General features: G+C 48.7%; 1 protein-coding gene across 1 annotated transcript in view; it reads right to left on the bottom strand.

The window, feature by feature from the left end:
* Window positions 1-17,306, bottom strand: part of kif26aa (kinesin family member 26Aa) — a 92,046-nt gene that overhangs the window by 11,922 nt on the left and 62,818 nt on the right. The window contains exons 6-12 of the mRNA XM_062551377.1: window positions 15,681-15,870; window positions 8,002-8,208; window positions 6,322-6,415; window positions 4,293-4,555; window positions 3,421-3,604; window positions 1,129-1,288; window positions 295-457 (exon numbers count right to left, since the gene is read on the bottom strand). Coding sequence (XP_062407361.1) covers window positions 295-457; window positions 1,129-1,288; window positions 3,421-3,604; window positions 4,293-4,555; window positions 6,322-6,415; window positions 8,002-8,208; window positions 15,681-15,870 — 1,261 coding nt within the window. The remainder of the gene's footprint in view (window positions 1-294; window positions 458-1,128; window positions 1,289-3,420; window positions 3,605-4,292; window positions 4,556-6,321; window positions 6,416-8,001; window positions 8,209-15,680; window positions 15,871-17,306) is intronic.

Here is a 17,306-nt window from a genome sequence, read left to right as displayed (position 1 = left end):
TTATTACTGTAACAGGGCAAAAATATGTCAACTTCAAACACTGAATGGCTTGAAATGTAAGTTATTATTTACCCTAGGATAATCAATCAAGGGCACTTATACAAGATCTAATTGAGTGTGAAGCCATTTGAAACAACATAAAAACCCCAGCCAGACTGTTGCTTATCAGGTTTAGGCCCCTCAGAGTTCTGCACACCCACACAATATCACCCACAAAACAACACAGAGTCAAGCAAAAACACACATAGAGATTGACAAATATTTGTATGTGAACCCACAGATTCAAACACTAACCTTAGATTTCTTCTTCCTCATGCGGTGTATACGCGAGGCTAGCTGAACGGTGGTGAGCGTCTCGGCAAACTTGGCTGGCGAGTCTGAGATGTGGGCAATCATGGTGGTTCTGCAGTTGATGTTGCCCAGGGACTCCCTCAGCAGCATGGTGAGCTTGCTGTCCCTGAATTATTCATCAAAACAGCCCCTTCGTTAGCCAAAAAAGCCAACCCCTGCCATCTCTAACCAACCAACCCCCAACCCTCACTCCCTTATGATCACAGCAACCAGATCCTACTGCAATGGAGATATTCGCTGTAGGCAAACAACATGGCAAAAAAAAAAAACATTGCTTCTACCATTCGGCACAGTGTAACAGAATTCCATAAGAGAAATAGTTATTTTTATGGCTTTGGCCGAAAGATAAAGGCCCTTTCATATTTTTGGTGTGCTGGATTTGAAGTGTTAACATTTCTCTAGCCAAATAGTAAGAATAAATGGCTTTCTATCTAAAAGTAACTGCCTATCTAAAGTCTGTCCTTCAGGGTGCCAATGGAAAGCCTTGTCTTGCATCTGGAATCTAAATGCCATCAATAACTTCCCACATCCATTCATTTCAGCCTCCCACAGCTTGCCATTTCCCTCTTCCAAGTCTCTTAATTGGGTCCATTGATCTGTCTGAGAATTGAATCGGCAACATGTACAAGGTTGCAGCCAGGGAAACATAAATGCACATTGTGTATCAAACACACAAACACGCATCCACCACCTCCACACACACACACACACACACACACACACACAGACATAAAAACACCAATTTCTTTACACAAAACAGCATAATCAAACATGCACCTGTATGGTACGTGCTTGGCTCCGTTCGCCAAGGCAAGGATGACATTGCCCAGGGCACCCAGGGACAGGCACTGTCCCCTTCCACCATCGCGGGTCTGGCTGAGGTCGGACTCACAGCTGCCCAGGTCGAGGAGGTGAAGGCGACTCCGACCACCTGACACTGCCAGAGGCACAGGGAAGACTTATTAGCGAGCAGTTAGAGGAGGCAAAATTAACATTCAGCAGAAAGAGATTGTGCTTCCTCAGAGATAAAACCATGACCTTGGTACTGGGCTCTACAACTGCCAAGAGACAAGGATAATAAATGAGTTGGTCTCCACGTTATAAAAGAAAGAGCGAGCACACACAAAAATTAAAACAAAACAAAAAATCAATCACATTTTAGAAGGAAATCCAATCGTTCTTGCACAAATGCCCATTTAATGGCCTCAGAATAGCAGAGGTTTTTTTTTAGAGAATCACTGTCTGATTCCTGTCTAATAGGACTAGAGCCAGTGCAAAATGACTTCCTGGCTGAATCGCACGGTTCACTACTCAGATACAATTTTATGCAAATCTGATAAACCTCTAGTGGTATTGAAGGATTACGCTTCCACACTTTCACAATGAGAGAAGACACCATCTAAGAACGAATAGTCTTGCTGACTCTTTTGAACTCTCGTTCACTATCTTAGTCTTCTCTCATCATTCAGAACATACTGCTCATCATTCTGTGCGTGCCACACATCAACTTCACAATTCACTTGGGATAGTTTTAGTCTTTGACTTGAGAGAGAAGCCAGTGTGCCTTTTGTTGGTGTCTATGAAATAAATAAATAAATAAGCCAAGACTAACTAGAGTACCAGAAAGGCCAGTATCATATTTTCTTGAAAATTGCTTTGGGTTCACTCAAAAGTCAGTCAGGTCAAAAATAAGTCAAGTGCACACAGAAGGGAAAGCGGCAATGTGCCTGTTTTAAATAGCAAGCATCGAAAATTAACCTCACGTCAGCAAGACTCAGAAACACAGAGCGTATGGAATGATAGCACTCCATGGGAGTGGAATGCTAAGTAGCTTCCTCATCATTGGCGCCCGTCTATAAACATTCCAAGTGAGAGGACCCAACCCTCATTATGCATTGAAATTTATTCCGGCTGTGACCAGCGCCCATCTAGAGTAGCGGAGACAGTGGTGAAATACTAATGACCAGGCTAACGTCGAGAAGCCCAACTGACAGGTAGGGCCAGGAGCGCTAATGAAAATGTGCCGGCGACTCCCCCCACCCCCCCACCCCCCCCACCGTGCTTGGTATTCTGGTTTCCCCCGCTATCAGTGGCACCAAATGAAGCTAATTAATATATGTTCAGTTGGACGGAGAGATAATAGACCTGCCGAGGATTGTGCAACCCACTGCAACTGGCTTTCTTCTAATCCTAATGATGCATGCAAAATATGTTCCGGGAGCAGGAGATGAAAGCCGCGCCGACTCATTTGAATTGTGCAGATCAGAGCGGTTTCTAGTGAGCTCCAACAAACGGGGGAAAGAATTGACACACTAGCATCGATCCCACAGTGGGTTGCTACAGTATGAAAATGATATGCTCTGGTGCCCTGGTAGTCGAACTTTAAAGATAATGTTCTTTAATAAATAATAATAATAATGAAAAAATAATTTTCCAGGAAGATAGGAAGATTTCCCAGACAACTTGTTCCACGCCCAATAATTAAACCTCGGAGAGGTGAGTGAAGGCTCATTAAGCCAGTGATGGAGACGCAGTGATGAGCAAGTGTGCTAACCTCCCCAAGCTGTTTCACAAATGACAACATGCTCTCTGAGTAACACCCGCCCACGCACTCTCACACACTCTCACTCCGACGAGCGCACGGAAATAAGCTCGCAGGCATAAACACACAAGCGGACCAAAATACAAGCAGAGCAGCCTTTTTATAGTAATGCCAGTAATACACATACACGAGCATAAAAACATAAACACATACTGTATTCTGAATCTACATACTATATACCTCATCCCTTAACACGCACGCACACACAAACAATCCCTGACTGCCTTAAGACAAACTCAACCACAAACATACAACACCAAAACATAGACAAACACACCTTCATATCAACACACACAGACACACAGACACATACTCTCTCCCTGGCTGACTTAAGACAAACACAACCACAAACATACAAAACACATATACACATAAACATACATACACACACACACACACACACATACACACACACACACACACACACACACACACACACACACACACACACACACACACACACTCACTTCCTCCTTTGGCGCTCTTCTCCATGCGGTACTGGTAGACGTGCAGGGTGAAGAGCATGTGGGAGTTCCTGCGCTCCTCCTCCTCGCAGTCCGGCCGACTGGTGCTCCGCGCGGCCAGGGCCGCGTCCAGGTAGAAGGCCGCCCGCTCCGCCGTGGACGCTCTCAACTCACTCTGATTCTGGAGCTACGGACAGAGAGAGAGAGAGAGAGAGAGAGAGAGAGAGAGAGGACGAGAGAGAGAGAGAGAGAGAGAGCGAGAGCAGTGAGAATGTAAACCTCACAGGCAAGCAGTACAAAAGGAAGAAAGCAGATTGCCAGAGCATCAACACAAAAAAATTAAAATAGAGGGGGAGGATGAATGAGAAGACTTCCCCATTGTAAGAATCTGATAATTGGACCGCGAGGCCACATCTCTGGCTCTGAGAGTCGGGTCTCCAAGGTGACACCCTTAAGAGCAACACTAACGGGAGCGGAGGAGGAAGGTAGAGGTGAGGAGGCAACGGAAAATAGGTCAGATGATGAAGTCACCGCACGGAGGGAGGAAGCTCTCGCTCAATTAACAAAAGGAGGAAAGACCTGTGAGAGCAGTGGGCAGATCACCAGTGTCCCCCTCCTCCTAACACTCCAACTGCAGAGCTAGAGGATACCACGGTCCACTTTCCTGAGGTGCTTCTCAACATGCCTCCTCGATCCTTGATGCTCGATCCTCGAGAGGCGTTCCCACTGATCTATAACTAACACTGGATAGACTATCCCATTGTTTTCGCCCCATCATTCTTTATGTAGATCAGTGAGGATCGAGGCCCGAGGAGCAAGGGAGGACGTATAAAAGCCCAAATGAGAGGCACCAATTGAGACCGCGGGTACTATACCTGGGATCCGGAGACGGGGTCCTCGCGCAAGAATACGCCGGGGGACTGGCTGTCCTGCGCGCTGCCCGACGTGAGGTCGGCCAGTAGGTCGGTGAGGGCTTCGTCACGGCCGCAGATCTCCACGGCGGACACGCGGACGGAGAAGCGGGCGCCAGCTTTCTCCCGGCGCTCCTCGATCAGCTTGAAGAGCCAGGAGATCGCGCACGGCGCCACACCCAGGCTCTGAGTCGTGCTGTCCTGCCCAATCATGGTGAAGGTCTTGCCTGTGGCGGGGGATCAGGTCAGGGCAGGGTAAGTGGTAATGCAGATGGACATGCCAAGCAGGCACACCCCGGCATACCATATGCACTAGGAGCAACAATCAGAAGCAACACTGGGACCCATCTCATATGGTACTCGCACACAAACAAAAACACTGATCCCTTATACTGTATGTAGTGACAACCACACACAAACAAAAACACAGATCCAAAATATATACTGACACAACAAAAACACTGATCTCATATATACAGTATACTGACAAACACACAAACATGAACACAGAACCCATATGCATATACTGACAAACACCCACATACAAATCTGTCGGTGGTCTTTTAGTTCACATTTAGACTACACAAATGTAAATGTGCATAATTTCTGGGGACCACAGCAGCATATAAATTCCAAATCGTTCTAAAATCTCAAAACGAAGGAACCCGGGCGCTCTAATCCTGCCATATGTATTCCTGACACATATGTGTTGAATAATATTACCATAGCCTAGCGACATACAGTAATACAATGGAGGCTAAAAATGGATCGAGATGGGCACTGGTTCAACTCTGCATTAGCGAAGCAGAAACGGTAAGCTCGTGTAGATAAAATAAATTAGAGGTATTTCGGCGCTGTACGCGAGTGAAACTGATGCCGAGGCCCCAAACCGAAAACACACGAGTCCTCAGCCTCGCGGCGGGGGGTAAGCTAACCTTCTCAGCAGGGGGTCGAGCCAAAGGCCGGAAACCAGAAGCAAGCGAGCAGAGGACACGAGGGGGGAATGCTCGCTCGCATGCTTAACAAACACAGAGCGTAAAGATGATCCTAGTAGCCTACTTTACATTCCGTACGCGGCCACGACTGATTAAGCAGTCTCGTACAGTGGGATGAGAGAGAGAAAGAGAGAAAGAGAGGGAGGGAGGGAGGTAGAGAGAGAGAGAGAGAGAGTGAGTGTGTGTGAGAGAGTGAGAGAGTGCTCACAGCTACAGTTTCCCTGCTCACACAAAACACTCAGGGACCGTTTCTGAGAGGGCTTCAGAATCAGTTCAAAAACGCAGACCCCCCCCCCGCCTGCATCCCCCTAGCCATTGTCAGTCATTGTGATGCCTTCTAAAATGAATTCGGGGGAAAAGAGCTTTGTACTTTTTGGTGGGGTTCGGCACACAATGGTGGAGTTAATTAAAGCGGAGTAGAATTGGTGGAGGCATGCAACTAGCCATGATGTGTGTTCAGTAGGGGTTAAAATTGGATTTTTGGAAACGGTGGCCATGCTTTTCGCTCCGACCGATGGCCACACGCGCTCATAGAATGCCTAGAGTGTGTGATTCATAATTTTCCACATCAGGGGAGATTGTCGCTGTACTACACTTCTCAGACAGCAAGGGTTTCGGGCAGTGACGGTAACTGAATTTGAGCCAGTGTCACGACGAGTTGAGTTTTCTTCGTGATAACGCATTCTTTGAACTCAGGTGACTCGACAGCACTTATCAGAGTGTACAGAAGATCTCACCACATAACCAACAGAAGCAGTATTATCTCCTGAATAAATGAAGTGAATGCCTGGAAATTAATGAAGTTTCCTTTTGTGGCATTGTACCAACTATTGCTTTAGTACAACGCCAGGACATATAGCCATCACAAACAACCACATACTTAATACACAACATTCAAGGAAAGTGATGCCCAAGTGTGATGTCTGAACTTAGTGTCCTACAACAGATCCCCAGTGTAGGAGACCTTGTCAGGCTAGAGATGTAGTGGTGCTACTGACCAAGGTTCGTGTGGCCGAAACAGAAGATGCAGCCATCTGCTCCGTTCACCACCGACTGGATGACCTCTGCAACAGTCCCTGAGCAAACCTCCGCCTGGGAAACACAAGTGGAAGAAAAGAAAAAAAACTTCAGCCAGTGGCAGCAAACACAATTTGGCCAAAGAGTGGCCATTACATAAGGGTAAAAAATATAGCTAGGAGACTTCAAAAACAAGACCTCAGACTTCAAAGACTTATTGATGCCGGTGCCTAAGGACAACACAACAATGGGGTGTGAGAGAGAGATATATAAGAAGTTTTCTTTATATTGCATCACATGAGGCAGTATGGACTGTATTCATTGTTTGATGATGTTTGTGATGATCTTGAAACTGAGCGCTGAATTTACCTCTTTTAAAATGTTCATCCCCCCTACTTTTTATTTGCTGTTTCGTCTCCCACGGCATACCCTCCCTAAGTTTGTCGCACATAATAAGGTCTCTAACCAGTTGCTTGTATCTTCTAAACATATTCATTATAGATCGCACCCTTGGGGCTGTCAGGGTGTTGCCACAGCTTGCAACAGAACTCCACCTGTCGCGGGCTCTACTCTTACAACGGAGGAGAGGAGAGAATCTGTGCCATTTCCGTGATAAAGTTTTCAAACTATGGCATATTGCCTCAGGTATGTGTGTGTGCTAGTGTGTTTGTGTGTGTGCGTGTGTGTATATACAGTATGTGTGTGTGTGTGTGTGTGTGTGTATGTGTGCGCGCCTGTGTGTGTTACAAGTGTGAATGTTTTGACAGACTTGCAGCACGACCCCAAGCTCTGATGTCTGCCTCTTCAAAGGCTTCCGTCTGTTTTGCGCACTGATCATCAGAGTTGATGATGTACAACAGGAAACCCTCCACCTCCTCCCCCGCCACCCCCCCGCCCCTCATCCGACACCACCCCGCACCTTTTGCAAACCCCCATGGCGTGCGAAAGGAAGAGGAACACGGGGGCGCAATCTGCTCTTAGTGCCTCTTCCCCCCTCCTGTGTGCGCCACTGATCCGGCTGATGGTTTAGTTAGTGTGTGTGTGATCGAGCCACGTACGCCGCTATACCTCCCAAGCACACTCCCCCACACACCTCTCATTCACCCGGGTGCCCCCCAGGAACACTTTGATCTCTGTTTAGAGCACTGACTTGCCCCACCCCGTACCCTGTTGTAAGATCGCATGCATATTCTGGGAGGCGATGGCATTCAAAGTATTTGTAGGCCTAGCAAATGTTGCCCCCTCGATTTCTAAGAATGGGAAAGGGCACCCCCCCCCCCCCGCCCTCATGTCTTGGTGATATCTCCCCCCTACCCACATATAAACACACACCCCTGCCCTCAACCTCCTGTCTTCACTCCTGCAGTCCATTGTAATGGATTTGGCACAACTGGTGTTACGTACTGTGGATTCATTTGCAGTTTTATTTCATGATATATGACGAACCCTTACCACAGAAAAGTATGTTTGAGCTTTGTGTTTCCTGGTCTAAGGGGACATACAACTATCACATCTTAAGATTCTGTCTCCATTTTGTTTTCACTTCAGTTGAGGGCATTTGTGACTTGCCAAAACACAGCTTGAACAGGTTTTCTACTTCAAGTGGGCTCAACCCCATGTCCCCTGGTTGAAATGAGTAAAAAAAAACCCTGGACACTCACTTGGGAGGCATCCTGGGTGAAAATGGCATCGAAGGCAAACATCTTTGGAGCGGTGGCCGAACGCCTCTGGGCAGTGGCGGAGGAGGTCGAGGGGGCATTGGGCGACGGCTCCAGCAGAGTCAGCTGTTTCTTGTGGCCGTCCACCTTCAGGAAGGACATGGACTCAGGAGATCCTGGCACGGGACATATCCGCACCATCACTTTCACCTGCGATGCGAAAAACAACAGACAAACGTCAAATTCAATGTCGAAACTTTGTGGTCATGTATGTTATCCATTACTTTTTTCAAACAGCGACTTCAAACGTTTTGAAAAATCGAACACGGTTCGAACAAACATCTCCTCGGTCTTTGAGCGTTGAATCACAACAGCTGCTCGATAAAAAAACATTAAAAACGCCCCCCTCAGACATCAAACAACAGCTGGAGACGCACAGACACCCCAATGCTAACACTAATTAGCGAGCCGCGGAGGCGTTTCCACAGTCAGCGCCGACGGCTCACCGTTTCCATGGCAGTGACCCAGGTGACCCTACCGTGGCAGCGTGAACGTGAGGGAGTGGCACTGTGCGCAGCATGCCACGCTAACGTCCTTCAGCTGCCCTGCCAGGGATTCGAGGATTAACACCCCTTTACACACACACATACATACAAACACACACACACACACACACACACACACTCATGGTGGTGTTTGGATGGCATACAAGTTGGCGGTGGGAGAGTTGTTGCTTCAGATTTCCAGCCACTCCTCCTCCATCTTCCCAAGCGCCCCAGGAATATCTCTCTCTCTCCAGTCCGACTGCAGCATGGCGGCCGCGAGCCTCCTGACGATCAACTGACACTTTGGGGGTGGGCCTGACGGACACGCGAGAGCCTCTCCCCAAACAACCCTCGGCCAAGTGGAACCGCCAGCTCGTAAACCGGCCAGGAACGGGGGAGGAACAGCGAAACTGGATGGATTTTCGAGTGGCAAAACAATGGGTGGGTGTAAAAGTATACAGCTGGCTTAACACTACCCACTCAACTCTTGACAGGTCTAATTCTCCAGAGTTTCTTTTCTCCCTTTGCCTTTCTTTGTCATGTTCTTTCTTTTTCCCTTTCCTTTTTCCTTTCTTTCTTTTTTTGAAAGCAGCCCATCAGGAAATCTGCTGAATCTGCAGGAGGAGGAGGAGGATGAAGAAATCTCAAAGTCAGTCCTGGCGCAGGGGCTCTTTTTTTTTCACGAGCGCCATAACTGCCCGCCTGCTGACCAAACAACTCCGCGCGTTCGTCCACGCTGATGCACTGGCCTCAGCTGGGGCACGATGCTTTGTGGAGCAATAAACGCACCCTCCATTGTACAGATGCAATTAGACTTCCCATCATTAAACGGAGACTCCACCAGCCATAGTTCACAATGAATTCGCTCGCAAACGCTCGAGACCTTTCATATAATTGGAATTATGCAAACTGTAAATATCAGCTTCCATAAATTCCCATTCTAGTGCCACCTGATAAGGGAAACGAGGATGAGCGCGCAACAGTGCGGCTGCATCGCCACTCGAAACTAAATAACAACTGGAGTGATCTGCTAAATGTTAACGGCCTCTTTAAACGGTGAATATGGCTCATTTGGAAATTAATGGAGTGCATGACGATGACAACACCAGGCTAAAAAACCTGAGCTGTACCTAATGTGTAATCTGGTTTCGTGGGGTGGCCCACCTTCGGAGTGCGGATAAATCCATCTAGTGACCTGGAACTGGGCCAACGATGAGGTAATGCACTGGGCCAATCTCTGGGGGTCTGGCTAAGCCGTCTACTCTAGCACATCCCCAAACGAGACAAAGAGAGCTCTTACTAGAATGGTGTACCCACCAGTTCAAAGATGTACTTGTTTTACAAAAAAAACAATGAATGTTTTCCAATGGAGAACAAGCTTTTTTTTTAATAAAGGGAGTGGCACTTCCCCCACAAGAGACCAATTTACGCAATGGATAAGGAAGCCTTAACCACCCACATATATTGGGGGTGTTTGTGTTTGGGAGCGCAGCGGGAACAGGTAGTGTCTGCATTTTGGAGTCTGCACGGTGACGCACAAGAGTTAATCTGTGCACAGGAACACGTCTGGATTAGGGATCAGGGGGAGGAAGCCGCCGACTGGACCTGCGAAAGGGGAAGGGACGGCCCTATTAAAACAGCTGCCGCTAATACTTCCTCTTCTATTGACCCTAATTTAATTAGGTCTCTGGAAGAGAGAAAAACATGCATCTGTCTTCACAGCAGGAAGCCTCATGTGAGAAGCACAAAAAAACAAAAAAACAACGCTTTTCTTTCAAAAGGGTTCTTCAAGGCTCTTCCTCCGCTTGCTTTCATGCACGGCGGCAGCCCAAGCAGGATCGGCGTCCCTGTGCAGTTCGGCTCACTTGTCGTGCCACCCTCCATTAGAGTCAACAAAGATCTGACATGAGAATCGTCTTTGCCACGGGAAAACAACCGCAGCGGGGCCACAGGAGAACCCCGCTCGGCATACTATATTACACATCAGTTTGCTCAATGGCCTCGCAAGCAAGTGATATCCCAAGCTGACTTTAACTGTCCTATTTTACAACACATCGCTAGAGATGCCGTATAGAGAGAGGGGGAGAGAGACAGAAAGAGAGAGAGAGGAGTAGAGAGAGAGAGGAGTAGAGAGAGAGAGAGAGAGAGAGAGAGAGAGAGAGAGAGAGAGAGAGAGAGAGAGAGAGAGAGGTAAACAAGCCTATATGTATATATATGGGTGCATTTACTATATATACACCGGCCATAATTTCCTCATCAGCGGCCCACGGAAGGCTAAACAAACAAACAGCACCTGAACAAACTTGTGGCAGGAAGCTGATGCGCCACATCCCCCAGCCCTCCCTTCTGATTTAGCGGCCCAATTTACTCTCCGTGTGCTCTGAGGCAGCGGTAACGCGCCGGGACATTCCCTGTTCGCTATTTCAGCTTTTTTTTTATGGCCACCAGGGAGAGGCAGGCTGTGGCCGGCGCAACAATAGAGAGCCCGGCCGAGTTTTATTGCCGTGGCGCTGTAGATAAAAGAAATGCAATTGCAAACAATGAGGGCCCTTGCGTTCGGAGCGGGAGGATGGAATTGCTATTCGCGCGCCGCACCCCGACGCGCGTGGAGAAATGAGATGCAGGGCTGCAGATAACTTCATTTCCCGTCTCGACTTTTACTCTCTTGATGGAAAAAAGGCAAGGGCAAGTTCTCGATTATTTCTCAAACGCGGAGGAAGCCGCCACACATAAAAGAAGACTCTTCCTAATGATTGAAGGGCAGTGAGCTGTCAAAAATCGTAATTAATCTTCTGATACTGAGAGCACTGCAACACGGCAGCCTACAACAACCCGGCAATTTCTGCCACTCGAGACTGAGGAGCAACAAGCTACCAGACAAGCGGCATACTGTTTTGCCAATTAAACCTGATTGACCACCCTTATTACGGCCAGGGTCCAGTCTCATGTTATTACACCCACATATCCTGCAATACACAAGTGTTTTCTCATCAAGGCTGAGGCACCAAACCCTCCCTCTCAGCCCTCTCCACGTCCACCATTCAACTACTCTCTCTTCTTCCTCCTAGCCTCAAATCTTACCCCCCTCTCCAACCTCTCTCTTTCACTTCCCTCCTCTTACCTCTCTCTCTCTCTCTCTCTCTCTCTCTCTCTCCTTCTGCTCCAGTTACTTCCCTCTCTCCCTCCCTCCCTCCCTCCATCTATCCGGACCTCCAAACGACTCTCCTTTCTTTCTTTCTTTGCCATTTTCTTCCTCTATTCCCCCATTATACCTGTAGCAGAGGGCTCTTGCTGGCTCGTTCTGCCTCTCTGCTACAGAGGCCCATTGTGCGAGCTCCATTTTGTGCGGCGGCGGCGGCGGATGCGCTGACACTCACCGGGCCTAATTAGGCTCTGTTTTACATCCAGCCGACTCCGCGGTGTAAAGACTCATTAGCGGCAGGCAGCTGCCTGTGTTTTTTTGTAATCCTACCCAACGACGACGGTGCGCTCGACTAGGCTTGATTCGCGCCTGTCATGTCTCTGTTTTAGGGGTCAGGCGCAATGTGTTTTGAGTGAGTTGCTTACCGACAAAAACCTGACTTCAAGCCCACGTCTATTTTTTTTAACAAGATGCATTTTTTGTTTGTTATCGCCACAGTGATCACATTATGAAGATTTCATCTCTTGCGATGTTAAAGTTATTGCCTCTGGTCCTTTGGCCCTGCAACCTGCTCTCTTAAGTCATAAAAAAGCACATCACTACAGATGTAGGGGCAGGCACGTTGTGGTCCATTTGCTTACAGCGACCATTTTGCAAGTTCCAATCTAAATGCAATCTTGCCATACTTTCTGAGTCTGTGCCAAATGTGAGATCACCTGCTCGAATAACTCCTGTGAGGGTCAACTCCGGGCCAGCCAAGTCTGCGGCGCACACACACAGCCGTATTTTACTCGCTCCAACCCCGCTCAACAGTGAAAGGCCTACATTGTTCTCCAGAGCCCAGACCCCGTGCCGCGCGAGCAAAAAGGGATCAGCTAACTTGAGCGGAATGAGCGGTCAGGCCTGCAGCACGTGCGATTGGCGAAGTCAAACTATTACGAGCGCAGTGCTTTCCACCGCCGAGGTGGGCCCTGGGCGTCTGAGCGCAAGTCATGTGCTGCGCTGGTGACTTAGAGACACCTCACCTCTCTCCGCTAATCACACACACGGCTTGTCCTTAGAATCCCTGACCTGTGTTTATGTGTGTGTGTGTGTGTGTGTGTGTGTGTGTGTGTGTGTGGGGTGGGGGTTGCTAAATCAGGAGGGTACCTAATCCACTTTAGCATAATCTCTTCAAGCGGTATAATCTCCGACAAGTAGCGTAGCCGAGCCAGAGATTTGACAATGAACTCTCCGACTACTACTCATCTGATGCTCTGCCAAAACGCAACAAGAGCAAGACAAACAAAGCTCAGATATGCGTGATGAGGAGACAGGTGAGGTGAAGACTGGCAGGAACCATAAACTCGGTGTGATAATGAAACAGGGGCCCTCACATAAAGTTACTCCGAGGTTTTTCAGCCACTTTCGACGCCTCCGTTAAGACCCGAGCATGTGTGTTTGTTGGACCCACGAGTGAGTCCACAAAATTAAATAAGCTCAGTAACGACTGCAACTTCAGAAGTAATAAAAGAAAATCGAAGGCTTGGCAGTAATCAGGCAGTAACAGGAGGCCGTACGAGAGGATTTGTATGCGTGTGTTTGGATGGAAAAAGCACGAGTTATCATTAAGTCAGGCTTCAGTGCCTCTCACTTTGTTAAATCATTCCCACCAGAACCTGCTCGGCTCCATAACAATTAGAGATGTTTGGCTCCTGGGTGCAACCACCCGATCTTAAGCTTTCTTAATCAGAACTGAGACCACGGAGAACTACATTCTCAACATGGAAGTGTGAGTAACACCATATTGTATTGGCGTGGAGGAGTTACGTGTGAACTTTCCACTGGAATGGCATTGCCAGTTCTAGGTAAGATATGAGCCAGAGTTATCTGAATTGTGACACAGGCCGTCTATTCTCTCCGGATTAATGATCTGAAAACATGCATACTTCTGTATGAATTAATGCCATCAGATTAATTGTGTTATGAATTCCTCCATTTTCAAAACTCATTGTATCCCACCCACAACAATCAGCCTCGGTGTTTTGCAGTCCATCCGTGACAGATCCCCCGTTCTGGTTCTGGAACATTCCCAGCAATGGCCATCACCAGCCCGCATCTCCCAGCGTTCCGACACATTTTTCTCCCACTCCCCCGGACTGCCACTCACTCCGGGGAGGAATGCTGGCTGGCATATGGCACGGGCCTCTTTGGAATCCCGGCAGCCTGGGAATCAGGGCAGCCCGTTATCAAAACCTCCTTCAGAGCCGAGCCGAGGCGGCGCGACGGGCATTGGCGATAATGCCGCCATAGACGGCCATGCTGAAGTCAATGAGGCATTGACGCCGCGCCGGGGCTCAGCAGATCCAAACAAGTCGGCGCTGCCCGGAGGAGCTCATGTGGGCACGCGGGGCTGGGATTCCACACACATGGAGTCATCGTCTGCAGAACATCATCTGGGAAGGGCTGCTGCATGCACGCACGCACGCACACACACACACACACACACACACACACACACACACACACACACACACACACACACACACACACACACACACACACACACACACACACACACACACACGCACACACACATGAACACACACAGGCACACACACGAACACACACACACGCACGTACGCACGCACCGACACATGGACACACACACACACGCTCACGCACACATGCAGGAACACACACACACACACACACACACATATATATATAAGCAGGACGGCACACACAGAGGTGTGTGTTCCAGGTTCTGATAGGAGAAGGGCTCCCAGGAGAGCTGCGAGGTCAATCAGCTAGATCTGCTTCATTAGCGCAGCTCTAAGGCCATTAAGCAGGAGGAGGTAAAGGAGTAAGTCAAATCAGCTGCTCCAGAGACCGGATTAGGCAAGACCACCCAAAACAGCTTTTACTTTCTAAACCGAACCTTTTGTCCAGGTCATCACAATTAGCATCCTCTAAAGCAAAAACAGAAGTAAACAAAGAAAGAAAAGCAACACAACAACATTCGAAATTCAAACGTGGCCATCTATGCATGCATGCGACTATTGCACCGCAGGACGCGCAGTTGTGCAGTGGAGTTAAAACCGGACACGGCTTTGCCACAGCACTGACCTATTTGCACCGAGTGTCCTTCCAGCCTCCTCTGGCTCAGGGTCTTACAAACAGGGTCCCTGGGAATCTGCACACCACGCAAGTTGCAGTGACGTGTCCTCCAGTGTTTTGAGTCGAGCTAACCTTGCTAGCAGCCAGCAATGTTACCGTAAGATCCATGCGCTTAATATACCCCCCCTGTATATGTGTGCGTACATGTATATATTTATAAATATATACGAGGCCAGCCTGAGCCCAGGCATGTGCTGCTGTGCAGTTCTCATGCCCTCAGACTGACAGGCACAGTGAGGAGTGGTAAAGAGGGTATCCTTGGAGCGCACACGCATGTAATACTTCACACTTGATATTTTAAAACCACAGAGGACACACACACACACACACGCCATGTAATGCCCTTTCTCAAATCTACTTAGGCTTTAAGCCACGCACTTGAATGTGTTGAGAAAATGAAATACTTCAGCGTAGTCCTACTTGATTACGACCCTTTGCGCGAGAGAGAGAGAGAGAGAGAGAGGGAGAGAGAGAGAGTCGTCTACATCTCAATGCAAAGACAACGAGAGACATGCCGGGCCCAGTTAAGGAGTCAACGTTCCAGATTTTTTTCACGGGCGATAAAGAACTCGGATGTGTCTCTGTGCCAAAGAGAGACCTGCTGCTGCAGCAGTGCAGACTGGAATATTTCAGCAGCTGTGCCACAGCTTGCATCAAAGCATAACCTATGGTCTGAGTAGCAGACACAATGAAGCCCTGGCGTGCCAAAAAACTACTGACCAGACCGCTGGACTAAACCCAACGACCCCTATTTTCGAGCAGCGGAAGTCTGGGGAAGCGGGGGACTTCCCGCAGACGTCGTCTCGACGTCTCGTCGGCACGTCGGCACGTCTCACCTTTCCCACCCCGGGGGTGTCCTTGACCTTTGACCCCGCCCGGAGGAGGCATGGCGGCACGGCGGGCGGCGAGAGCTGCAGGGTGGCGCTGAAGCCCTCGGTGTAGAAGGCGGGCTCGTCGGGGTCGGGCGGCGACGGCGGCGGCGGCTGGGGCTTCTTCCGCTTGGAGAGGTTCAGCTTCTGAGCGGCCCTGTGGGACAGACCAGAGAGAGGGGGGGGGGGCGGGATTAGGTGAGAGAGACGCACAATTAGACTGACCACACGCACAGGCGGTCAGGCAGGCAGTGGAGACAAGCTCGCCAGTGTATGTCAATCTGCCAGCCTGTCGGAATGGTATCTTAGCAATGCCTCTTCATTAGCCTCTTGGCCCTGATGTGTTGTGGCTGTTGGCTTTACATGTGCCTTTATTTCTGGCTGTCAACACTGTCACTGTTCATGTGTCTGCCTGCATGTCTGTAACACCTTACTGACACTACATCTGCTTGCTTGGCTGTTTGTCTGGCTGTCTGTCTGTCTGTCTGGCTGGCTGGCTGTCTGTATGTCTGGCTGGCTGGCTGTCTGTCTGCGTGTCTGTCTCAGTTGTTTCTTGTCAGCCTGCTTGTCATATTTTTGTTTGTCTATCTGACTGTCTTCTGCGTGTCTCTCTTTCAGTCTGCTGTCTGGAGAGTGTGACTTTGACAATTTTGCCCCCCGAGAGACATTTTATGTTAGAGCAGAGCACACCATCAACTCCACCACATGAAAGGTAAGCACATTTGAAACGAAACAAAAAACATCACACAGCGTAAACACACAACCATGTTGAAAAGTGAAAGACAAGAAACAAAGAAAATGCACAAACAGTCAAAGACAAAGAAACTGACAGACAGTCAGAGACAAGTCTGAATGGCACAAAAACAGTCACACAGAGAGAACGACAGATAAATGGCCGAACAAAGGAAGACAGCAAAACACTGACGGATGGACAGACAGTCCGATTACTAGACAGATAGTCAAGACACTTCAGGGCATTAAATAATATCCTCAAGACTGTGATCTATCCCCTAGCGCCACAATTACACTGTTCTGAAAATGAGGCTTGCAAGGAGACGTGTGCATTACTCATATACCCCGTGAAGGCAGTGTGACGCTCATTTCACTCAAATACCAGGGAGCACTAGAGGTGCTTATCATTTTTTAATAAAATGGAACTGTCACACGACTGTCATCATCATCAGGGTGTGAGCAGGAGAGACAGCCTCGGCTCCCCCGTGTGATAATGCTCAGGCACAGATTCACAGCCCCAGTCCAGCGCACAGCAACAGATAGGAGCTTCAGTGGGACGCGTATCTGATCTCTGGAAATGCACATCTATAAAGCGATACAAGTACAGAGGTAATGTACAACCCAACCCTACCCCCACCTTCACACACAGATACACACACACAGAAACACACACACATACACACACACACACACACACACACACACACACACACACACACACATACTGTAATGCATACACACATACACACACACATGAACATAACTCTCTCTCTCTCTGTTTCACTCTCTCTCTTTCGCTCTCTATTTATTCCACCACAGTCACACACACACACACACACACACACACACACACACACACAC

This window comes from Sardina pilchardus, chromosome 12, assembly GCF_963854185.1.
Source record: "Sardina pilchardus chromosome 12, fSarPil1.1, whole genome shotgun sequence".
Lineage (NCBI taxonomy): Eukaryota > Metazoa > Chordata > Actinopteri > Clupeiformes > Clupeidae > Sardina > Sardina pilchardus.
The sequence above is the reverse complement of the archived record's forward strand: the minus strand, read 5'-3'. Positions and strand labels throughout refer to the sequence as shown.